The 24,297-nt window shown below is 41.2% G+C and overlaps 3 protein-coding genes and 1 non-coding gene across 5 annotated transcripts; 3 read left to right on the forward strand and 1 right to left on the reverse strand.

The window, feature by feature from the left end:
* Positions 1–134: 134 nt before the first annotated feature.
* Positions 135–8,627, forward strand: lrrc71 (leucine rich repeat containing 71). The gene is made up of 17 exons (XM_085446482.1): positions 135–453; positions 2,228–2,266; positions 2,348–2,470; positions 3,185–3,283; positions 3,520–3,595; positions 3,706–3,780; positions 3,940–4,008; positions 5,913–6,072; positions 6,165–6,248; positions 6,388–6,462; positions 6,584–6,679; positions 6,760–6,823; positions 6,913–6,983; positions 7,082–7,108; positions 7,188–7,296; positions 7,544–7,635; positions 8,387–8,627. Exons 1-17 carry the CDS (start codon positions 390–392, stop codon positions 8,495–8,497), a joined length of 1,434 nt encoding a protein of 477 aa, XP_085302608.1. The 5' UTR covers positions 135–389; the 3' UTR covers positions 8,498–8,627.
* A 993-nt stretch (positions 8,628–9,620) lies between these two features.
* Positions 9,621–11,845, forward strand: rps27.1 (ribosomal protein S27, isoform 1). The gene is made up of 4 exons (XM_085446483.1): positions 9,621–9,705; positions 10,329–10,437; positions 10,551–10,661; positions 11,591–11,845. Exons 1-4 carry the CDS (start codon positions 9,700–9,702, stop codon positions 11,617–11,619), a joined length of 255 nt encoding a protein of 84 aa, XP_085302609.1. The 5' UTR covers positions 9,621–9,699; the 3' UTR covers positions 11,620–11,845.
* LOC146682938 (small nucleolar RNA SNORA35) lies at positions 11,256–11,385 on the forward strand. The gene has a single exon (XR_014917792.1). It is a non-coding gene; the product is annotated as a small nucleolar RNA SNORA35 (small nucleolar RNA).
* Positions 11,846–12,364: 519 nt separating the features above from the next.
* LOC146682939 (small conductance calcium-activated potassium channel protein 2-like) lies at positions 12,365–21,692 on the reverse strand. 2 transcript variants are annotated; one of them, XM_085445618.1, is made up of 10 exons: positions 20,835–21,692; positions 20,525–20,620; positions 19,978–20,265; positions 19,716–19,751; positions 19,238–19,359; positions 17,436–17,577; positions 17,228–17,338; positions 16,588–16,709; positions 12,718–12,787; positions 12,365–12,595 (listed from the first exon to the last, which is right to left on the reverse strand). In XM_085445618.1, the coding sequence occupies exons 1-10, from the start codon at positions 21,690–21,692 to the stop codon at positions 12,365–12,367; spliced, it is 2,076 nt and encodes a 691-aa protein (XP_085301744.1). The 2 variants fall into 2 exon arrangements, with proteins under 2 accessions (XP_085301744.1, XP_085301745.1); XM_085445619.1 differs by lacking the exon at positions 19,716–19,751.
* Between the last annotated feature and the right edge of the window lie 2,605 nt (positions 21,693–24,297).

Here is a 24,297-nt window from a genome sequence, read left to right on the forward strand (position 1 = left end):
TGTTTTCTGGACCTCAAAAACTCACAAATTCATATATCAAGTACGACAGACTTGTCAAGAAGTAAACGAGTCCTTCTCTCAGCTCTCGCGATAGTACAGTAGTTGACAATAGGCGAGTTAAACAACGTTTTCGTTATCGCTCTTATCGACTTTAGGGCCATACATACTATAATATTTTCACTCAAATATTTATGAATTATACTTTTCCAGTACACTGAGAGCTAAAGGTTGAAGAACCAAGAACTTAAATCTCGCGATACAACTTGAGTATCCATAGTAACGCCCAAAACGCCCTAACTGGTTCACAACGGCGTTATTAAACTCTCTGAAACGATATCGTCTTTAACGCTTTTAGCTGTGTGACTGTAATTGTGGTTTCAGGCGCAACCATGTCTAGAAAGAAAGACCCGAAAGATAAAACCAGCGCTGAAGACGAGGCCTGGAAAAGCGCAGGTTAGCCTGTTTTTTTTTTTTTTTAATCGAAGAATGGCAGCGCCTTTTTACTTGGACTGCTACTTAACCGTAGCTGTAATTTAATTTTTTGCCACATTATCTGAAAAAATATGTTGTTACTTTAAGCATTTGTACAACTTAAAATTTAACTTTTATTTCGAATGTAACGTTATTTGAAAATACCTGTTTTATATACTCATTCAAATTACGGTTGGGGTCAGAGGTTTGTATATCATGCGCTTGAATCTCATGGCAAGTTAGGGCTTCGAATAATTATTTATTTGAACTATTATTTTTCCAGGGTGGAATGATTGTACAACATACATCTTTAATGACTTTAACAAAACAAGTTGCACAAGATAGAACTTATTTAGGATTTTCTCTTGTCCACATAGAGTAGGTAAATTCTTGTAGGTGCATTTTAGTGAACCGGTTCACTAAAATGCACCTCCACCTAATATGTGGTTAAATGTCTCTTAGCAAGTTTATACTCCAGATACTGTTTTTTAAGCCATCTACAAGCTTCTGGAATAATTCTGGCTGGATATTTAACCACTTTTCTTGGGATATGTGGTACAGTTCATTTAATTTGGTTGATTTACTGCCACAGACCCAGCTTTTAGAGTAGGGGCTTGTTTCTTCGTTGGCATCCTCTCAATGGATTGCAATGTGAAACTGGCTTCCATGTGTACAGTGACACTGGTGTTCCAGCATTTTCCAGTTCACGGCAGACTTGAACCTAGGTGGTTTGTGGGTTATTCCTGAACATTCTTGGCAAAGTGGTGACACATCACATTTTTACTTAAATAAAACTGTGTTGGAATCTGCAGCTGTATAGAAATGGCCCCAAGAGATCTTCCCACCTTGTGAAAATCATCAGTTCTCTTTCTTAGATCTTCACTGAGTTCCATAGACCTATTCGCATTGTTCTGAGCATTAGTCAATCTAATGAGTGCTGTCAAACGAGTCCTTTTTATGCTGGCAAAGAGAAACGATCAGTTGTAATTATTCATGATCACTAATGAGAAGTTAATACGCCTTGGTTGTATTCAAATTTAAAAGACATTGTAGACCCTTCAGCACCACTTATGAAAAGATTTAAGGGAGTGTATGTATATATTTTGACCCTGTGTTGATTAGAGAAAATCCAAAATGAATTCAAACTTGTGGAGCCGGTGCTTGTTTTTGAAAAGCTATTAAAGATGTGTGGTGTACAATGATTTCACCCTGGAAAAAGAAAAGTTCAAAGAAATTATTAAAAGGTCCAAAGTTAACATGACATTCATGCCCATGATTAGCGTATGTGAACGTCTGACCAAAACTGTACTTTATATACTACTTTCTCATGTCAGCTTATTTTCATTATGGCAAACCTTTTTTGAAAAAAGCAAATTAGTAAATACAGGATTATTTTTTCCCCTGAAAAATGGAGCACATGATTAAATAAAAGTTCTTAAAATAAATAAAGTAAGACTTCAAGTTATGTGATCTCATTTTAGGTTTATTTTGAAACAGCTGCAGCACATAATCAAAGCAATCATAACAAGTACACAATAACATGTTTGTTCATCATGAGGTTTTAGTAAAATAAGTTTTCCTGTCTGCAGTCTCTCAAGTAGCACTGATTGCAGTATAGCTGTTTGTGGTAATCTAACACCACACATTATATAGAGATATGATTGACAGTGAAAACTTTTCATGCAATCAAAGTGAAAGTTTTTGATGTTTGCTTTGTGAGTTGCTATGTCAAGACTCTAGGCCTTTCTGTTTACAGGACCGACTCCAAATGAAACTCTTCCTGTTCAGACCTTCGGTAAGCATAAATATGAAGCTCTTCTACTTAGTGTGGTTGTGGTGATAGCTGAGATTTGCACTTATCCCCATTGCCCTACAGATGAATATCAGTGCACAGGAAATGCAGAGACTGACTTCCCTGCGCTGTGTGCTCTACTGAACGTGAAGGATATCCCAGCTGTTATTGCCAAGTTCCCAGCCTCCTCCGCCAGTCAAACTGAAGGTGTCACCAGTAAACAAGAGATGGTTCTGCTTTGAGTAGTATCACACTGACAGAGAAACAGAAAATAAAACAACAACAAAAAAAATCTGTGATAATTGTGACATTAGAGCAAGAAGGATCATGGGAATGTGTTCATGTTTTTGAATACTATATGCTTTGATTTGAATGTGTTTTCCACACATTACCAACATTTAGCGTTTTCAGGTGAATTATGGCTAACAGACCTAGCGTAGAAAAATATACTACTGGAGAGGCAGAGACTTAAAGCCCATATTGATGATAAAAATGTGTCAATTAATGAGAATGTATTGGCATCAGTAATCTAAACATTTGGAATGTTTCTGCACAAAATAATAAAACCTCTTGAGACCCAAGATCTTGTTTGGCATGCATGAGATGGAGCAGGTTGAGCAGGACAAAAGGTGTAGGGTCTCAGGAGGTTAAACATTACACATCTACAAACACAAAGAGACATGGAAGTAAGCATGACCATGAATGCTTCACTGGAATTTGTTGTTACAGAGTCACCAGGTCGTCTGTATTTCTTAGATTTCAGTCACACAGATATTGTAAATTATTTTACCAACCGTTGCAGTATTATTGTGGTCAGCATTATTTCGAATTACTCCTTGATGCTCATTCCTACAGTATAAACAGTAAATATAATTTATATGATCTCAGACTCTCTTACTAATAATAATTTTCCTCCTAAAGATTACCAGTTACAGACGAGTGATGCTTTTTTCTGCTCAAAGCCCTGCCTAACACTGGAGCTGGAGAGTAAAGACAGAGCCAGGAGCATGAAGGTTTCTGGTGAGAGGAAAAGAAGGCGAGGGTTTATAACTGTACTTGGCATTAATTCAACATTTAAAGAATTTGAGTTTCTGAGTCTGTAGTTATCACTGGTTACCTGCAGTCATATCATTCTATGTTGTGTGTAATGTCAGAGTTTGAAAGACATCATTGGATCTTGTTAATTGAGAAGTGAGCTCATATTATTGTTTGAAGCATGTGGTGAGAAAATGACTGGATATGTCATGAATGAACAGGATGGAGGGTGAATGAGCAGATTTTCCGAGTGCTAGAAAAGATGCTCCCCTCCATGAACCAGCTACAGAGCCTTGGGTGAGTAATGAGGTGCTGCAGGGAAGCACACTCCTGTTACAGCGAACGAGGTTACAGCTGTCACTGTTTTGTTCTTGTTTGTTGGTGTAATCTTGTCCACGGTTGTGCAGGTTTTGGCAGGCGGGACTGACAGATCGCATGGTAGTCGCCCTCATGAACACAATACCGCTGTGCTCCAGCCTCAGGTGAGCAGATACACACTGTCCCCCAAGCATTTTGCACCACATCACAACAGGTCCAAATGTGTTTTGACTTCATGCCAGGAAATTATGTAGAATAGCAGACAAATTTCGCTTTAGCACTGAGAGTTACTGAAACAGCCCCTCTGATTTGTGTTCACTTAGGGTTGTGGCACTGGAAGGCAATGTTCTTCCACAGCAGGGCTACCACCTTCTTCTTTCTGAGGACAGTGTGTAAGTAGCGTAACAGTCACACATGTAAACATGTTTGTAGTAGCCATTTGTTAAAAATCAGGTTCATAATCAAAATGCCACTGATGCACCGTGATTCATCCCAAGTTCAGGTCGTGCAGTGCATGGAGAAAATGCAGAAGCGCAAAAGCTACATCTCAACCTCTACAGGCCTCAGTTAGCATGTTAAATGTTAATGTTCATGACAGCAACAACATGGCAGCACAGCTTAGGTTTGCAAAGTTATGTCTGAACAAGCCATGAGACTTCTGGAACAAAGTCTTTTGGACAGAACACCAAAGTGTGAAACACAAATGTGACTCCCCTGCTCCCAAATAAGGGTAGTCTGTCGCAGGGTAACACAGAGAGACAGACAAACATTCACACTGCTAACCTAACCCTGGGACGAAGTTGGAGTACCCAGAGAGAACCTACTCATAGGGAGAACATGCAAAATCCACACAGAAAGGCCTGGCCAGATGGTGGATTCTAACCCAGGACTTTCTTGCTATGCAACAATCCTAGCCACATTACCACAGTCCAAACAGATTTATCTATTACAGAGTGGAAAACACTTGTTCATACAGCACTACTCTCCACAAAATCACACAGCTTAGAATGGTTGGGATGCTCAATACAAAAGTTTTGAGATTGTTTCAAGCTTATGAAGTGGAAATGTTTTGAAACACTGACCCAAAGTATAGAGCTTTGTTTACAATAGTGCAACAGAATAGCATTAAGATGTGACAATAGCAAAAGCCGCCAGTAGGTGTCACTGTGGAGATGGGTGTCACATTGTTTTTGACAGTTCTGACAAAAACTGCTTCAAATGTTTCACAAAACCTCGCTTTATCCATCACGAGAATTAGAAATCCCTTTGTCAGGTCATAATTTAAAGTCGGCGCTTCTAACCTTCCAATAATTGAAAACACAGAGAGAAAAAAACTGAACAGCAGAGAGGAGAGAAAACAATACAAGTCATATAAAATTATGAGCTGGGTCATATTGACTCCACCTTATATCACTCTCCTCCACAAGAAATGCCTGATTTATATGAGATAAGACATCTGCCATAGTGTTATCAGTCTCCTTCAGATGGTGTACTCAGTGTTGAAATCTTGCAGCAATAAGGACCTGCATCATTGTTACTGAGCATTTGAGATATAAGCAGGGGATTGTGGTCATTGTGATCATCAGCGGAGGTGGTGCTGGAACCAAAGTACACCTCAGAATGTTGCATACCCAAAAGTAACGCTAAGGTTTCTTTCTCAGTTGTGCTCTAAATCATTTGGGGTTTCTTGAATTTCTTTGAAAAACAGCATACTGGATGATGAACACTTCTGTCAACCTCACTCTAATTTACTGTACCTGCACCATAAGCACTGGTGTCACTCTCTAGTTTAAAGTCATGAGCGTAATGCACAGCGGTTTCGGCAGAAACCAGGCATGGTGGTGGAGAGGTGATGATTTGGGCTTATTTTGCAGCCACAGGACATGGGCATCTTGCAGTCATTGAGTAGACCATGAAGTCCTCTGTGTACCAAAATATTCTGGAGTTGCCGTTTATGGTGTTTCTATAAGCTAGTGAATTGTGGCGTGTCGTTATTTTTTCACAGAACTGCATAGAGTCCTCATTTTTTCACTGTACCTGACAACAAAGTCCCCCCCAAAAAATAAAATAAAGAAAAATCTTTTTAAAGCAATTTTGACAAGTGAGTAAGAAAATAAGCCAAAATAAAGCAAAGTAGCTAACAAAAAACATCTGCAAAAATGAAACTTTCAACATATTATAATTCTTAAACAACAAATTAATAAATAGCGACCGCAATGTTGGAAAACCCTCTTCCTGTATTTACACACCATTCTGCACACAAGAGCAGTTAATGTCATGCGTTTCTTTGATCCAGCCTCACTCACTTGTCTCTGAGAAATAACCGGATAGGAGTTGAAGGCGCTCGCCTGATTGGTTCAGCGCTTTCGACAGCCAGGTCTGCCAACAAAAACCTCCTGTCACTCAACCTGGCGTTCAACCGTATATGTGATGCAGGTGCTGCACTTATCGCTCAGGTATAACCCAGAACTGATGGCATATTCCCTGGTGTATGTCCCCTGTGTGACCGCTGAGCTGATGTCTCTGTCGCCGTCCTGTTTTGCCTCAGGGCCTGCGGCTGAATCGTACTTTGCTCTTTCTCTCGCTGTGCAACAATCAGGTTGGAGATGCAGGAGCTGCTCAGCTGGCTGCGGTATCAATTTACATCACAGAGTTTAACTGACAGATAATGCATTTAAATTAGCAGTTAAAATGTCTTAAATCATATTCATCTTATTGCATTATGTAATGTAATTTAATAAGCCTCCAGTGCTTGCTACTCCCCTTTTCAGGTACTTCGTGAGTTTGCCTTAACTCATGATGAAATAGTGGAGAGGAGGAAGCTGCTTCTGAAAAGAGTGCAAGCTGTAAGAGTGGCAGTGTCATTCACTGAACTGACTTTAATAACTAAGTGCTCTGAATAGCACTGCTTTCACAGCACATGTAGTTAAACCGCTTTCAGGTTTAATTTTGATCTGTTTTTTTCAGGCTTTAGTGAAGGATGAGCCTCTCCAAACATTAGCTGGCAGCACCACCTCACTGGGTGGCAACAAAGGAGAGACCACAGGCACTCCTAAAAAAAAGGTTTCATGTGAAAACTGACTTTTAGCAAATTCTTAAACTAGTGTGTGCTGCAAATCTTGTGCTATTGATTCTTATTACAGGAAGCAACCAGAAAAGACGAGAAACCGGACGCCAACAAAGACAACCAAAAGCCAAACAAGAAAAGTAATCGCTCCTGTCGCACCTGAAACACTTGTTCTGTTCTCTGAGAGATGACAGCTGTGTTTATCGTTTATCCCTGACATCTTTTCTAGCCACTGATACAAGAGCGTCTCAGGCTAGAGGTGGAAAGGCAGAGGGCAAAGAGAAGCAACATGCAGAAGAGGTAACGTTTTCTGTTTGCTGAGCATCATGTGGATGCACAACACAGTATAAAATTTCACTGGTTTCACTTTGTTTTTTTTGTTTTTTTTCCCCCTGCAGGATACATCAAATACTTGCCTGAATAAGGTTTGTTTGATGCAACATTTTGTGAAGCAAAAATATAATTCTCAATGATGGCGCTGATCTGACGGTTCTCCGTGAGCAGGCAGAGTTGGTGGATCCAGCAAATCCCCTGCTGCACCCGTCGGTGGATCCCAGGGACGGACAGGTCTTCATGTCCGGAAACACGACTCTTGTTTCCCTCAACCTGGCAGGTCAGCAGCTGTGGTGCATTTATCTGTGCTTCTCAGGAAAGTCAAAGCACAAAATCAAAGTCAAATTTATTTATATAGCACATTTAAAACCACAACTGTTGACCAAAGTGCTGTACATTTAAAATAATCAAAAGAGATAAAAACAACTACTGTTAGATTTGATGGCAGGACTTGTCTTTGACTTCTTGCAAGTGTGGACATGCATTATCAGGACTGAAATAAAGTCTTTTGGTGTGTGTTTGTGTAGGAAACAGAATCACAGAGAAGTCGCTGCCTCACTTTTTGGCGTCACTTCAAGCGCAGGGCAAGGGTGGAGGTCTGCTGCGTCTCTGTCTGCAGGTACGTAGCACTCACAGGGCACTCAAGTTGACACTGTACGAAACGTATTAGAGCCACATGAAGTTTTAAAAAAAGAATTTTTTTTTTCTTTTCTTTTGCTTTTTGGAATTTTTGAGACTAAACGTGACATTTTAACATAAAAGTTGAATTTTGCAAATAAATCAGAAGATGACGTTTTTCTTTGTGTTTTGTGAATAAACTTTAAATGTCAGGAATAAAGTTGGCATTTGAAGGTGAATGTCACCTCTGACTCGCTCGCTTCATGCTCAGAATGCCAAAAATAGCACCTCCTTTCTGATCGCCACAAAAAATTGGACTTATTTTTTGACATTATTACTAAATGTTAAACTAAAAAACAAAGCAAAGCAAAAAGGCTTTCACATTTCAATTTTATTGATATGGCTCCAAGATCCTCCGCCTCTGTGTGTGGGCGTCTGTGCACAATTCCCCTGAACTGCATTTAGACAAAAAAAATGACTTTAAAATCGTTCACAGCCGCTGTCATCACATTATTTATATTATATTATGCTTCAGCATTTATTAAAGTCTGTTTTGCTTTATTGCATCCTAGCTTTTAATTATTTTTTTTATCAACTAATGAAAGACTGAGTCTTTCATTAGTTGTTCCCATTTCATTCCATTTTACCTAAATATAAGTGCTGATTAATGTGAACATTATTTGCTATAATTTCTGATATCTCTCTCTCTCTCTCTCTCTCTCTCTCTCTCTCTCTCTCTCTCTCTCTCACAGAGAAACATTTTCCCACCAGAAAATGAGCTTTACGTGAAGATAAAGGAAATGATGGCTGCCTCAGATCCAATGAAAAAAAATAACTCTGAAGAGGAGGGACTGGGAGAGTAGAGAGGCTGACAGAATGGGCCTTCACTTTGTCTTATAGCAACACAAATATGTGTATAATTGTATAATAATAATTTCAGCTGTTTAATTATTTGTCAGAATTAATTAAAGAGAATAATATGAGTGAACAGGGCAGCCAATCAGAACTGCGTAGATTAATTGTTTTAGTTAAGTCACCTTACAGTTACCAGCCATCACTCAGGTGACATGCACATTAGGTTTATTGGTGGTTCTAAATTGGTTATGGATAGATGGACATTGGGAAATGCTAGTGTCTTTGAGTAATACAGATGTTCTGCTACAGACTGTTTGTCTCCTGGATTTTGATGTTTTTTTCTCCAGGATCTGAACCATTATGGCTTCAGAATATGGTTAGAGGGATTTATATGATTTGTATCTCCTGGAATCAAACTGTGTAATCCACTATCCTGTAGTGCTGGGCTTTTACTTAATTAATATTCCATTCCGGTCCCATCATCAAACTATTCATTATTTTCCCTAAAAATAAATAAATAAATAAATGTAAAAGTTCCAATTTTGGAGTTACAGCTCTTAATGCTTTTTTGTACTTTACCTTCCACATCTGCTCCAGGTGTTCCTATATTCTTTATTTTCCCCATCATCTTAAATTTATAGTCATATTAGTTTGCTTTCATTTTTCTGGTGTCTGCATCCCACAGTTTGACAACCGTTGCCTTGGATGGTTCTTCACATTTATGCCTCTTCTGATGCTGAAGGCACATCAGTGGTGTCATTCCCCGAGGTGCCACCAGGGGGCTGTCGAGGAAAATTAAAACATAAACTGACAAAGGTTTAATTATCGTAATTTACACTCAATCAGTCTAATACCTGGGAAATCTATACTATATTTGATTTGATTTGGGAATATCCATAACAAAATTGTACACTATGTTAAAAGCTAAATATTTTTTTTACATATGATCAATAGTGTTTATTATTATTATTGCTATTATTATATTTATTATTACATATTATATGCGTTTGCCTTAAAAAGTTAAAGAAAATTTATCTTAAATAAATAAAGGCCTGAAAAGACTAAACAAGGCGGGTTTTCGACCTCTCCAAAATGGCTGCCATATCCTGATAAATTCGTCACGTCCGGCTAATGCTCAAAGGAGCTACCAATATGAACCTCTTGCTTCCGGTAATGCCTCCTTTTCGGCAGCGGCTATTTCCTCGCCAACATGCCAGTGAGTATAGACAGGCAGTATCGAAATGACATTTTTATAAGTTAACGGGCCTTCAGGGAGTCACCGCACGGCTCAACGTGTACATGAGAGACCGGCGATTCGATCGGTGCCGGTTTGAGACATATAGCCGGGTTTTGGACTGAGTTTGGCGGGACTAAATGTTCCCATTTGGGCGCATTTGCGAGCGCATTGTGATACAAGATGGCTGCGCACACACCGCAAACATGGAGCCAGTTCAACGACCGATGATACAGCCTCGAAAACCCAATATTCAGAGCTATATTTTCGCTTTGCTTGGTGTCTTTTAGAGTGGCCATCGACGTATTTTACCGAGGATGTTTGACTATTTGGGGAACAATTCGTGATCGATGTAAATGCGCACGTTGGGTTACCTAATCCAAGAAATGTAGGCCGATCGTGGAGCCTGAACGTGCACGTAGCACGAGCAAAACATGGCAACTGAAGCGTTTTTAAGCTAAATAATAAAGCTAAATGTCCCTGATAAAGCGCCCTTTCTTTTGAATTTGATAGCTTGGTATTTTTATTTAATTTTCTCTAATTGCTCTCTATGAGTTGAATAACGCTTACCCTCTTTTATTTCCTCATTTTCTTAAATCTTGTAGCTCGCAAAAGACTTGTTGCACCCGTCCCCTGAGGAGGAGAAGAGGAGGCACAAGAAGAAGCGTCTTGTTCAGAGTCCCAACTCTTACTTCATGGATGTAAAATGTCCAGGTACGCTTTCTGTACACACACACACACACAGGTCACCTGGGGTTTGAGTTTTACCTGTGAGCGTTTGCGGGGGTTTGAGTTTTGGATTATCGACCATTGTGATTGTTTTGCAGGATGCTACAAGATCACGACGGTGTTCAGCCATGCTCAGACAGTCGTGCTGTGTGTGGGCTGCTCTACAGTCCTGTGTCAGCCCACCGGAGGCAAAGCACGTCTCACAGAGGGTCAGTATTCATCTACAGCAGGGGTGTCCTCCGATGGCATTCAGTGGCCTGCTGATATAAACACAGACTGTATCATGCATTTTTTAAAAATCTATTTTGGGGGGTTTGTGGTAGAGGCAGAAATATCTAGAATGGGGATGATTTTTGCACTTTTAATGGGCATGCCACTAGACGAATTACAGGAAAGGTGAGCCTCAGGCTGGGGTGTTCGTCCTGTCACCCATTTTTCCCCTGTGCCAGAACTTTAATACGCTTTTAGTGACTGAGGTTAGTCACACATCCAGACTCTGTTTTACTGGTAATACCAAATTCGTTATCAAAGTGATGCTGCTATGTGTTATTCCAAACTGGAATATAGTTACGACTGGAATAATTTCAGACATTTAAAGCCTGGAATAGCAGATAGGCTACAGAACTATAGATGTCATCAAATAGCATTCAGAAAGTGCAGGACATCAACATCCAGGAGCTGATTTTGCTCTTTATGAAAAATAATGCTGTTGTCTTGTTTCTTACTGACAGAGGTGGGTGTCATTAATCTGGAAATGCCGATACAATTTTGTGTGTTGTTTCTAAATCATTATGACGTTTTGGCCGCACTGCTAAGTGACTGGACTTCCTCTGTCGTGGTCTTGCAGTCTCATTCCGGTGCCAGATCAACCTCAGTTTGCAGAAGGGTTGAGCTAGACTACTGGCTCCCCCCTTTCGAAGGCTGAGAACAGATTATTTACCGCCCTAAAGCTAGTGAGAGTGCAGATTTCAGGGTGGCTTGTTGAATTAGTGTACAGGGAATGGGGAAAATTAAAGCTGACCTAATCAGTCACATGACTGAAAGCAATGACTCTTGTATTGGTGCTGTGCAGCACAATGGCAGCATGCTATGCTCTGCATTAATCCTGTAGCCTGACTGTCATTGTCTCTTTTGGCAGGGTGCTCATTCAGGAGGAAGCAGCACTAGCTGTCCCCCCCGGAGCTGAAGGGGAGAGGAGGGGATGGACCGGTTGATATCAGCGCCTTCGAGACGGCAGCGGCGGCGGACCCTGCGGCCCGATCGGAAACGAGATCTGGAGGCTTAACGGGACAGCAGATGGATTTCCTCTGTTAATGTTGACAGATGGTTTGTTGCTGTAACTCCACCCTCCAACCCTGTCTCTCTAAATAAAATGTTGTTTTGGCTAAAGGAATGGTTTGTGTGTCGTTGTTGTTTTGTTATTTTAAGCTGGAAAATAAAGGTTGTGTTGTCACCTTTATGATAAAGTAGTTCAGGTTACGGTTGGATTTTTATTACAATAGCAAACTGCTGGACTTTATACACATTTTATTACACAATCAGAAAGATGCAGCATTTACAGAATAAAAGCTGGCTTAGTTTATGCATTTAGTGGAGCTAAAAGTATCTCCTGGTTATTTTGATCATGGACAACCTAAGAAGGTGAAATATTTCAGAAGTCCACATCTGATAAGTAAAATCTTCCTGCAATAAATTCAAATTAAGCTTATTGGGCAAAGACGGTTTAATTTTCTTTTTTTTTTATTGCTGCCACAGTACTAACTTCTACATTTTAAAGTTATTTCTGCTACAGAAAATATATTTTAATACAATTATACATCTCTTTTCCCTTTCTCTTCAAGTCTGTTTAAGCTGCAGTAAAGGCAGATAACTTCTTCTCAAGCGTCCTTAGAAGCCTTCGTCTGCCATCCCTCTACCTGTCTTCTCTGCTCACGCTTGCAATCTCCGTCTTCCCCTCCCTCTCCCTGAGCAGGTGGCGGATGGAGGAATTCTGTGTGGACAGTGTGCTGGAGAGGAGCGGCATCAGGCTCCTGAAGCCCTCCCTCAGCTCCTCCACACTCTTCTCCAGAGTGTGGATGTGTGTGTCCAGATCCCCCCTGCAGCCCTGCACCTCCGACAGCACATCATACATCAGGTTCTGCATCTTCGTATAAATCGGTGCGCAGTTAGGGGAAAGAAAAGAAAATTGTATCAGCAATTAGATTCTTTTATTTCTTTTTTGGGGTGTTAGAAGGACACATGTGTTGCCTGCACTTCCTCTCATACCTTGTTAAGGTCCACAAGTGTGTTCCCCTGGTCAGCAAGAATTCTCTTCTCCATCTTCACTTGCCGCAGCCTGGAGATAAAATTGCTTGGTTTTATGACATTGCTACTTTTTCATTTTAAGACGAGCAGTAATTTAAAGGGTCAGTCAGACACATGACCGGAGAAACAAGCCATAAACGCGACACGACGTCAACAGATTTTATGAGGACTTTGGTAGAGAGTAGCTCCCATAAAACAATTTAAAGGCATCTCTCTGGATTATGCAACGGCACCAAATGAAAATCTTCCAAATTTAGCAAGGAATGGTTGATATAAAAGTCAGCATAACTTGTGGCTTGAAGGAACAATTGCAGGCTAAAATGTACTGTAAGGCAAGGCAAGGCAAGGCAAGGCAAGTTTATTTGTATAGCACAATTCAACAACAAGGTGATTCAAAGTGCTTTACAGAGACATTAGAAACAAGAACAAATAAAAAGCATGATTTAAAATTGAATAAAACAAACAAATAAACTAACTAACTAATTAACAAACAAACAAACAACAGTATATAAAATCAAAACAGATAAAATCAGAACAGTAGATAAAATCAGTAGTTAAATGTAAGTTTTGAAATTTAAGCTTAAAAGTGTGGATTTGGTGCTTTATTCAAATGCAGCTGAGAATAGGTGAGTCTTCAACCTGGATTTAAATAAACTGAGTGTTTCAGCTGATCTGAGGCTTTCTGGGAGTTTGTTCCAGATATAAGGAGCATAAAAGCTGAATGCAGCTTCTCCGTGTCTGGTTCTGACTCTGGGAACTGATAAAAGACCGGATCCAGATGACCTGAGGGATCTGGAAGGTTCATACTGGGTCAGGAGGTCATTGATGTATTTTGGTCCTAAACCATTCAGAGCTTTATAGGCCAGCATCAGAACTTTAAAGTCTATCCTCTGACGGACAGGCAGCCAGTGTAAGGACCTCAGAGCTGGACTGATGTGGTCCACTTTTTTGGTCTTAGTGAGGACTCGAGCAGCAGAGTTCTGAATGAGCTGTAGTTGTCTGACTGATTTTTTAGGTAGACCTGTAAAGATGCTGTTACAGTAATCACGCCTACTAAAGATGAATGCATGGACTAGTTTTTCCAGGTCCTGTTGAGACATCAGATCTTTTATCCTTGATATATTCTTGAGGTGATAGTAAGCTGATTTTGTTATTGTCTTAATGTGTTTTTCTAAGTTTAGGTCTGCATCCATCACTACACCCAAATTTCTCGCCTGGTTTGTGGTTTTTAGATGTATAGATTGAAGTTCTCTGGTGACCTGTAATCGTTTTTCTTTGGCGCCAAAGACTATTACCTCAGTTTTGTTTTTGTTTAGCTGGAGAAAATTGTGGCACAACCAGTCATTGATTTCCTCAATGCATTTACCAAGAGCCTGTACAGGGCCTCGGTCTCCTGGTGACATTGTGATATATATTTGTGTGTCATCTGCATAGCTGTGATAGTTTATTTTGTTGTTGTTTATAATCTGTGCCAGTGGGAGCATGTAGATGTTAAACAGAAGGGGTCCCAAGATGGAACCTTGGGGAACTCCACATGTGATACTTGTCTGCTCAGATGTGAAGTTACCTATTGATACAAAGTATTTCCTGTTTTCTACGTATGTTTTGAACCAGTTTAGTACAGTTCCTGAAAGACCTGTCCAGTTCTCCAGTCGTTTGAGTAATATGTTGTGGTCAACTGTATCAAATGCTGCACTGAGATCCAGTAAAACTAGGACTGTAATTGCAGCAGTAGACAAGAGTGATATAGTAGTAATCAAGTGGGTTTTATTTAGAAGAAATATCTTCTTATAAGGTGTGGCGGAAAATCCCCAAGTGACAAAGCTGAACTTTTGCCTTTCAGAGACAATGTATATGGACACAAATGGCACCACTCCTTGGTTTTCACTTCATTTTGGTTGTTTCCATTTTTTACACGGGCTGGGCATCTAATTTAAATGACCTTTCATTGAATTCATACCTTAAATTTGTCATTTGCTTCAGATGACTATGTAGGAGAAGACGTGACTTTAAAGGACTCGATTCAAACTGGGCGGTTCATTAGAAATCCTAAATCTGTTTTACAGTTAGGGCCGAGATTTTTTGATAATGACACAGTTTGTATAGTTTTGCCTCTGTACATCACCACAGTGGATTTAAAACCAAATAAAGTGTGACTGAAGTGCAGATTTTTAGCTTAAAATCAAACTATTTTGTACACAGTCACCCGTTTTCAGTCCAAGAATTATTGGTCAACTATAAGTTTTAAATAAAAACATTGTTTTTAATACCTTTCATACTTATCAAACATTGTTGATTCTGTTCATCTGGACGTAGCGTTTTCAGTGGGAAAAGCCTTTCGTCACTCATCCAAGTGACTTCTTCAGTCTCATCTTATAAACAGTACATTTGCACAATGATCAAAACCAGCCCACTGAATGAACAATGGGCTGTGAGGCCGGTTCCTTGATCATTAAAATGCAAATTGTCATGACCATTGATCGACGCTACGTCCAGATGAACAGAATCAACCTTGTGGGATTTACTTACCTGGATGTTTGAGCATGCATCAAGACATTGTTTTTAATACTTGTGGAAGTCGCTTGTGAGTCTCTCGGCCTTCGATTTTGCGTGCAATAACTGAAAAGCATGCTCTGTTGGGTAGAGATCAGGTGACTGGCTTGGTCATTGAAGAATATCCCATTTCGTTGCTTTGAGAAACTGCAAAATTGCTTTTGGAGCTTCCTCTGGCTCATTATCGATTTGCACTGCAAGGCACTGTCTGATCAGCTTTGCAGCATTTAGCTGAGTCTGAGCAGAGAGTACATCTCTGCACACTTCATCTGTACATTATCAGTGTAACCAGTGACCCGGTTACACTGGCAGCCATACATGCCCATGCTGTAACTCTTCCTCCAGCCTGTCAGACAGATCACGCTATATGCTTCGGATTCGTCTTGGCTTCATCTGTCCTAAGAATTGTTTCAGAGCTGTGCAGCTGCTTTTAGATGTTTTCTGAGTCTAATCTGGTTTTCCTATTGAAAACTGTGGTTAGCGCCTTGTTCTAAACCCTCTGTATTTACATTTGTAAAATAGTCTCTTGATTGTAGACTTTGAGACTGATGCAACTGCCTTCTCCAGAGTGTTCTTAACTCGGTTAGGTGTTGTGTTGGAGTTGTTTTAAACGAAGGAAATTAATTTGTGATCATGCACCCAAGTGCTGTGGTCTGTTAGGCCCTTTGGTGCTGCTGAGCTGACCAGCACTTTCCTCCTTTTTCACAATGCACCACGTTGTTGATTTGGCCACTCCTAAAGTCTTTGCAATCTCTTTGCTTACATTTATTTTTCTTTTGCCTAATAATGACCTCCCTCACTTGCACTGACATCTCTTTGGGCTTCATGTTTAAAATTACAAGTTCAGCACTTTGAATCAACTTCAGATATTATGTTTGCTTTATTTTTCGCTGAATGACGAGGGAACAGGCTTCACCTGGCCATAAAGCTTCTTATCAGTCAACTGTCCAGTTACTTTTTGAGCCTCTGAAAATGGTGAACGGTGCATAAAAACAACTGTGATTCCTAAACAGATTTTAATACTTTTGTAAAACCTCTTGTATGAAAGCTTAAAGTCTTCAATCACATCTATGATTTGAAACTGTGTCCAACCATTTATGGAATTATGGACCTAATACTATATTAGAGAGAATGAGGAAGGCTGGAGGAGGAAAGTAGATCTATTCATTTTTTAATGGCACATAATTTAAAATGAATTTAAAATGAGCGGCATTCAATCATTTCAGGCAGTGATTGATAAAGAGGTTATTATTATTATGTGTGGGTTAAGTGCCTTACTGGTGGATGGCCAGGAGCAGCTTCCGCTGGTGCATGCGGACTTTGGTGTGGTCTTTTAACAGCTTAGTGTGCTTGTAGATAAGCCAAGTCTCTCTCAGCACATTCGCTGCAGCAATTTTTATCTGGTGAAAAGAACAAAAATCACGAGGAGAGTTATTGTATGTTTATGCACAAAATCTTAAGAGTGCTGTTATTTACAGCACATGCTGAAAAACGCTGAAAAACGCTGACAAAAGCTGGAACGAATCCCAGTGCACCATGAGGAAATTTTTAAAATCGAAAATGAGGAAAAAATCGAGTGAGCCAATTCCTCCATTTTCCAAAATGCTTTTTGAAAAAAAAAACTTTATTCATTTAGTATCCATACAGAACAGGAAAAAAATAATGCCAATCATAGCAAACTGATTTTATTGGAAGATGATGCCACTCGTTTTGAAGATTTTAAGTCAGATTTGTTTTCTGGCATTCAAAAAGTCCTGGATTTTGAGTAAAATAAGTCAATATGTGGTATCTGATATCAAATCCTGCATGGTACGGTGTACAAACAGGAAAGAAGTGAAGCCTTTGAATAATATCTCTTACTTTTGGACATGTTTAATCATCAATAACAATTTTTAAAAAAGGAGATACTAGTGTTCACCCTCTTGGAGATGTGTGAGTCCATCATGAAATTGTGAACATGTTTCTCCGCCCTGGTCAGCTCCAGCTTCCTGGCAACCACTGCCACCACCAACACTGTGCAGCCGGCTCCCTGCAGGAGTCACAAACGTTTAAACGTTCAGATTGAGATTTGCATTCAGAGTCAGCGCTCGCTCGTTACAGAGACAACTATCCACCCTCTGCCTCACCATTATCCCTGTGAGAAGGCAAATGCTGCGTCCACAGTAAGTGTGGGGGACCACATCTCCATACCCGATAGACAAGAAGGTGACGGAGACCATCCACAGGGCCTCCATGTAGTTGCTACTCAGGTCCCTGTAGTTGTGGTGTCTGCAGAAATAAAATAATCTACTCACACTGATATCTGTGCACAATCCCCTGTTTTTTATCCTAGATTTACATATAAATATATACTGGTATATATATTTTTTGAACCTCTGAATTTATGTTGCATTTTACCAAAAAATACTACTTTTCATAAGGCTTATGTCTGCGTGGGTTCACAATCCCGTATGTTATGGTATTCTTAAGTGCTTGAAAAGAAGGCAACTGGACTTCTTGGTTCATGAAGACATTTAGACTCTCATGTTGGAGGGTATTTCACCACTAAATAACTGACAGAGAATCCCAGATATTTAAATCCTACTAGGAGGTGTCCTGTTGGTGGTTGTCCTGATGGTGGTTGAGCCAATCATGGGTGTTGTCACATGAGCTAAGGTGTGAAAAAAGGCCAGGGTTAAGGTGTAAAACGTCGCAGTATCAGGTTAACGGTCACATGTGGGAAGGTGTGAGTAGTGCTTGAACTGCCCAAGAAGGGATGTCAAGACTGTATTTTAGGTGGCTGATACCTGGTGTCAGCCACCACCTTTGATCAGCGATAGTTATTCACAGTAGATGGCCTCCTTTAGAGGTAGAGGTCCCAGGAATCGTCAGTGCACTGTACAGCAAACACTGCGCTGTTCAGTTTGTGTTTGAGTGCTGAGATGCACACCGGCGTATTACCTGGTCTGAAGTACACTGGGGCAGTGATGTTGTTCCATCTGTCATCCTGTTTCTCCTGCGTTGGTTTCTGAGGTTTTTTCCTTGCCATCTCCATCAATTTAACGAAGGCCTGGTTAGGATAACCACATGTTTAAGAGCTTTCATTATGTGTGTACATCCCTTTTTTGTCCACGCTGCCTCAGAGGGGTTGCAGGCTCACCCCATGTAGGTGGTTGCAGTCAAAGAGCAGGTCATGGTCTGTGTTGAGGTTTCCATCCACCTTCATGAGCACAGCAGAGTCTAGGAATGGTAACTTATCATCCTTGGTATCCTCCCAGGTGAAGTTAATGTTTCTGTTCACTCTTCTTCTTCAGTTTCAATTTTGATCCAGCTGCCAACCACATATCGGAACCAGTGAGTAGCTTGTGGTTGTCCCTCTGAAAGAGCCCGAATCTTCCTCCATGTAAAGGTAATGGTGACACTGGGAATAGCACTTTCATGTTTTTGTCTGTAGAAAGAGGCAGAGGTCTAATGGGGTGCAGATCTGATCGTTTTGGACAGATGGTTTGAGGGAAGAGTAAAGGAGGCCCACTGTGAACGACACCAGCTATCAGCCACCTACAATGCAGTCTTGAGACCCCTCCCCCAGGCTTTTCTGCCTCCGCACTCACATCTTGCCTCAGTTGACCTCAATAGCTCACATGATGGTGGCGTGTCTTACAGAGGTTTGCACCTCAGAACTGCAGACACCTCTTGTACGCGAGGCGAAATGTCCTCACATCTTCAAGATCACTATCATATTCAAAATTAGCAGCATCATAGATTAGCTGATATTTAATCTTGTCAATATCATGCAGCCTGCACAGATAAGGAACAGTGGAAGAAAATTGGATTTGCTGCTGCCAGTGGGAAGATTTTACTACTACTCTTTATCTGCCAGAAGTTGGGCGAAAATGAAACGTTAGATATCCCAGAGAGCCGGAGCCAGTCTACAAATATCCTGACATACCTCTCGCAGACATGTAAGCCCCATGCCGCCACAATCCACAGAGAAACACTGAAAATCATCAGCACGGTCCCGGGGTAGGTGGTCATCAGTGTTTTCCCCACAAACCGGGTGTTGAAGTGTATCTGAAGATCACAAACGGGATACGTTACATCATAATTTGACATTAGGGGCCTACTTAACCAAACTATTTAGGATAGCACCTGTCAGATTATGATTATATAATACAGAGGACATGAGGAATAAGAAAACTTGTTCTCAATCTGGCTTGACACATGGATAGTAGGTTTGGTATTGCAGAAGCAGGGGACAGAGGTTGTTTTCATCACTCTTAAATAGCATTAGTAAGGGAAGGGATTAGGCAGGTGGGTATTATCAACTGTGGAAAAGAAAAGCAGACAAGTAAAGGAGAGCTAGAGAGGGACATAGCCAACATGTGAAACCACAGGGGTTCATTGGGGCAAAACTGTGATAATCACACCTCAAGTGTCACACCTCTACAGACCTCTCGGCCCACCTAGACATAAGACATAAAGAGATGTGCATGAAATGTTTATAAAAGGAAGCCCAGACCCAAATCATTATCCAAAATATAGACTTAAAATTCCACGAATCCTGCTCCAAAGCCTAGAATTTCTCTCCTTCCTTCAATTTATATGCGTTATGATCTCATCACAGTACTATCCAAGCCAGATAAGCCCAAAGCCAGATTCTGCAGGGGGAGCCCAAAGGTGACTTCCCACCTTGTTCAGCGCCCCGATACTGCGAGAGGCCGTGTCTGTGAAGAGGCGGCTGTGCAGCATCATTGCCCGACCGAGCAGGTAGAGCCTCAGGAACATGGGCAGAGCCAGGACGATCTCCAGCTCTGTCTCTGACAGTGTCATGCGGGTCTTGACCTGCAGGAAGTAGGCCTGCAGACCCACTGGATAAGGATGAATGGCCACCACTGCCAGCTCCAGGACTATCAGAGCCAAACGGTCCGTTGTCATGGCAATCCGCCAATCCTCTGCACCAATATCATGAACGTAGAGCTGCCAGGGGGATCAGAAGAGTGCATTAGTGTGCAAGCGATTTCTGTGAAGAACTGTGCACAGTTTGTGGATCACAGCACAGAACGAACTATAAAATTATATTTACTGTCTTTTCTCTGAGTCAGACTTCTAAAAATACTTAAGATGAATAATCTGAGACTCAAAATCACCATTTGGTTTTATTATTTTAGGCATCACGAACTATAAAGGCTGCTGATTGGTTGCAAAGACAAATTTCCAAATGTAAAGAACAAGTTACCTGCACCTCACACCAGTGATATGCTATGATGAGGCCAATCAGGATGAGTGTAGTAAAACTGATGACTGACTTGAGTGCCAGGGAGTAGATGGAGCTCTGTGGGTGACACACACAAATATGACATCTCTGTCAGCTGATGACCTTCATTATGAAGTTCAGGCTATGAAAAGATATCAACAGTCATAATCTTATATCCATGTATGTGCATAACCACATGCTTGATCTTCCTGTGCATGTTTTCTATAACACTTTTACAAATCTTTTACAGGCTAGAGTTCCCGCCCACCCCCACACTCCCTTCCTCTCTGACCTTGCTGTAGATGCTCCAGGAGAGCTCCGTCTCCATCACCATCATCACAACACCGAATATCCCCACCGCCAGGGCGCAGTCGTTCAGGCGTTGCCTCCTCAGAAACAGTGCCCTCCTGCGAACCAGCCGCCAGCCGATGTTGTGGGACCTCCGGTACCGGTCGTCGTCGTCATCGGTTTTGTGCTTTGGGCTGGTCTTAGGGCTGCAAGTGGGGCTCGTGCTGGGGCACTCAGCTCCTGGCAGCAGGCCTTTTGCCTCACACGGATCCTGACGATGTTCGGTCTCCTTGTTGTGTTGCTGGGGGTTGTCGTCCTTGCTGGTTATTATTATCTCTGGAAGACTCTGGCGGTCTTGCATCTCCACAGAAACGTTACCAGACTTGCGTTGACCTTGACCGTCGACATCCCTGATTTCTCGGGGTGACCTGCAGGGGCCCTCAAAGGGTGACCCACAGCGCGCAATCGGCACATCAGTGAAAGATGTGACTTTTTCCTGCAGTCTGTGGCATCCTGAGAGTTTGCCTTTGCACTGGTGGTTTCGGTCTTTTTGACCTGGCCTACTCCCCCCTGACCTTTTCTCACCCTTCTTCTCTTTCCCTTTGGATTTGTCTCCCCTTTTGTTGCAGCGAGGAGATGGCGTGACATAAAGGTGGCCGTTGTATAAAGGTGTGGTGGCCATGGCCTGGGTTCTGTCCAGCCACACGGGGTGCTCGGCTGCTGTTTGGACCGTGTGGTGAATCCCACATAGAGGGGCACACGCCTGGGGCTGAGGAACCATCCTCGGTGGCAGGATGGGGCGCTGGACATCCACCTCATCTCCATCTACCATTGAGGAGGTCATGGAAGGGGGATGCTCCATGATGAGAAGGCTAAACAGTCTTTGAAAGAGGGTTAGAGAGACAGATGACGATGTTAGACAACATGGGAAACCACTGAATGCGGTTTGAAAAGAAGCTTCAGTCACGGGAAGCTTAGTGAAGAGATTTTATTATGGTTTTTACATTTGTTGTATTCACATGATCATCATAGAGAATAACTAAAAAAGCAACAAAACTATAATTTTTTTAAAACATAAAGTAATCAAAATGCACTAGTTGTGTAAGCTCCAAATGTTTTCCTTTCACATATTTTGTTCTTACCTTTCGGGTCAGTGTTCCCAGTCTGTAGCCAATCCACTGCAAGGATGAAAAAAGGCCTTAAGTCTGAGTTTAATCTGTTTATTTCCCTCCTGGTATTTCAGAGTTGCATCTCAAGGTCCTGAAGGTCACATGTGCTTAAATCACAGAGATCCTAAAGTGAATATCCAATATTCAGATCATTAAAAATTTCAGGCTGGAACACCAGTGAGCCGTGGTTTGTTCGGATCAGAATATTCCAAACGTCCGCACTCTTCACGCAGTCTACGAACTTCCCAGAAATCCATCAGCAGCCTCAGCATCACGGAGCTCCTCCCATAAATTTAAGTGAAGTTTATGAACTCCTGCATATGACGACATATACCCACAGATATCCATTACATTTTCAGGCTTTTATTCCCGTGTTCGACCGCGTTTCCCACTGCGTTAATGTCCGCTGTCAGGGCATCTTCCTCAAAGCTGGAGGGGCTTAATGACCGCAAAGTCTCTAAGTTGCAGATGTTGTGTGGAGCAAAGGCAAAGAGAGAGTCATCTGTCATCAGAGCTTTTTTTTTTTTTTTTAGCTGGGATTGACAGACTTCATCCTCCCTATATTTGTGTGTGTGTGTCTGTGTGTGTGTGTGTAAGAGGGAGCGAGAAAGGCTGCTTAAATATAGGTGGCCTAGTGTCAGAAATAAGCCTGAAATTATTTAAAAGTCATAAGAAATGAGACTTCATTAATTGGTATCATTATAGTGAAGGGAGGAGTGTGTTATGCAATCTTTTTTTCAGAATAAATCTAATCTTCAAAATGGAATAACAGTCAATTTGAAATCAGACAGAAGATTAGATTTGAAGATTAATCAAGCGAGACACAGATCTGCTGCTTATGAGCTTATGAAATATCAAATATGTCACTTCTGAATCGAACAATATGCACAGAGCACAGTGAAGTATTAAGTATTAAAGTCATAACAATGACATTCGGCGTCATCTAAATCCTTGTGACAGATGGGTCTGCAGATAATAGACCTCCCTCCAAATGGAAAGACCCAAGGAGCAAAGTGTGGGCGGAGCGCATCCGGATAGTGGCAGGATAAAGAACGGCATTATCTAATCTGAAGACAACATGTATTTGAAGACGGCCTGAAACACAAGAACGGTGTTGCTCTTGGTGCGGAGGGGGAGTGACAATATAGCCCTGGTCTGATCATCCATTCTGAAAATGTACTTCTTTATTATACATCTGCCTAGATGTAAAATAGATTAATGCTGCTAAAACTACTCTGATTAACTCTTAGCCAGAGACTTAGACAGATGCTGCTGTCTGGATTTCTTTGTTTTGATTTTCTGCAGGCAGTGAGTTCCCGGTTGCCTGAGCCCCGGTGCATGACTGTCAGCACTAAACTGCCTTTGCAGATGGTTTGTGGTGAATACAGCCTGCACCTGACGCACTCGGAGGGGAAACGACTCCAAAACATCCTAAATATGACTGTTTGGTTGGATTAAACAGAGCAAAACTGGTTCGGGAGACAATACAAAAGTTCTCAAATTATGTTGTCGTTTTAATAACAGGCTGCTGAAAGGATATATGCACATCTGCAAGGCTTCAAATTAATTCAAGCTTGCTGCCAAGTGCTTATAAATCCTGTCCGCTCTAGCTGGTAGCTAAGTATGTCAATTCTTCTTGCCTGTGTGGCCAGTAGCCAGCACATCTTCAATTAGTCGCTTCTCCTGCAAATCATCCTTTGGTTGTTAAGAAAGTGAAACCAAGCTGGGGAATTTGGAGTGCATTAATTCCTCTGGATGGTAAATGGCAAATCTGCATCGTGGCCTGAATCTTTTAGTGAGTGGGAGTTCATCCTCTGGACAGGATATTAATTACTTAAGTCTCATCTGTTGGGAAACATTAGTTAACCTAAGATGCACACATCGGGCATACAGTTTTATTCTCAAGGTTAAACATCTTGTTTATGGTTATAGAGTCTGACATTTACTTTAATACTAGCCACTTTATTAGGTTCACTTGTTAAACTGCTGCTTAAAATAAATATCAGCTAATCAAATGGCAGCAAGTCAATGCATTTAGGCAACTAGACATCATCAAAATGATCTGCAGAAGTTAAATCTGTGTATGAGAATGGGAAGAAAGGTGATTCCAGTACATGTGATATGTTTTTTTAGCACCAGACGGGAAGGTCTGAGTATTTTAGAAACTGCTGATATGCTGGGATTTTCCCTCACAATCATCTCTAGGGTTTACAGAAAATTATCAAAAAAGAGAAACTATCTGGTGAGCAGCAGATCAGGTCAGAGGAGAATGGGCAGACTGCTTCGACCTATTAGGAA

This window comes from Copadichromis virginalis, linkage group LG22, assembly GCF_057382275.1.
Source record: "Copadichromis virginalis isolate Kocher_CV1m ecotype Utaka linkage group LG22, C_Virginalis_male_GT1.1, whole genome shotgun sequence".
Lineage (NCBI taxonomy): Eukaryota > Metazoa > Chordata > Actinopteri > Cichliformes > Cichlidae > Copadichromis > Copadichromis virginalis.

What these genes read in the sequence shown, in the direction of transcription:
- lrrc71 (XM_085446482.1), top strand. Translation starts at nt 390, where the DNA reads ATGTCTAGAAAGAAAGACCCGAAAGATAAAACCAGCGCTGAAGACGAG. An exon ending in GTGCTGCACTTATCGCTCAG is followed by an intron (nt 6,073 to 6,164) that starts GTATAACCCAGA and finishes GTTTTGCCTCAG; the next exon opens with GGCCTGCGGCTGAATCGTAC. An exon ending in GAGCTGCTCAGCTGGCTGCG is followed by an intron (nt 6,249 to 6,387) that starts GTATCAATTTAC and finishes TCCCCTTTTCAG; the next exon opens with GTACTTCGTGAGTTTGCCTT.
- rps27.1 (XM_085446483.1), top strand. An exon ending in CATGGATGTAAAATGTCCAG is followed by an intron (nt 10,438 to 10,550) that starts GTACGCTTTCTG and finishes ATTGTTTTGCAG; the next exon opens with GATGCTACAAGATCACGACG. An exon ending in CAAAGCACGTCTCACAGAGG is followed by an intron (nt 10,662 to 11,590) that starts GTCAGTATTCAT and finishes CTCTTTTGGCAG; the next exon opens with GGTGCTCATTCAGGAGGAAG.
- LOC146682939 (XM_085445618.1), bottom strand. Translation starts at nt 21,692, where the DNA reads ATGGAGCATCCCCCTTCCATGACCTCCTCAATGGTAGATGGAGATGAG. An exon ending in CCTGGAGCATCTACAGCAAG is followed by an intron (nt 20,621 to 20,834) that starts GTCAGAGAGGAA and finishes TGTCACCCACAG; the next exon opens with AGCTCCATCTACTCCCTGGC. An exon ending in ATCACTGGTGTGAGGTGCAG is followed by an intron (nt 20,266 to 20,524) that starts GTAACTTGTTCT and finishes TCCCCCTGGCAG; the next exon opens with CTCTACGTTCATGATATTGG.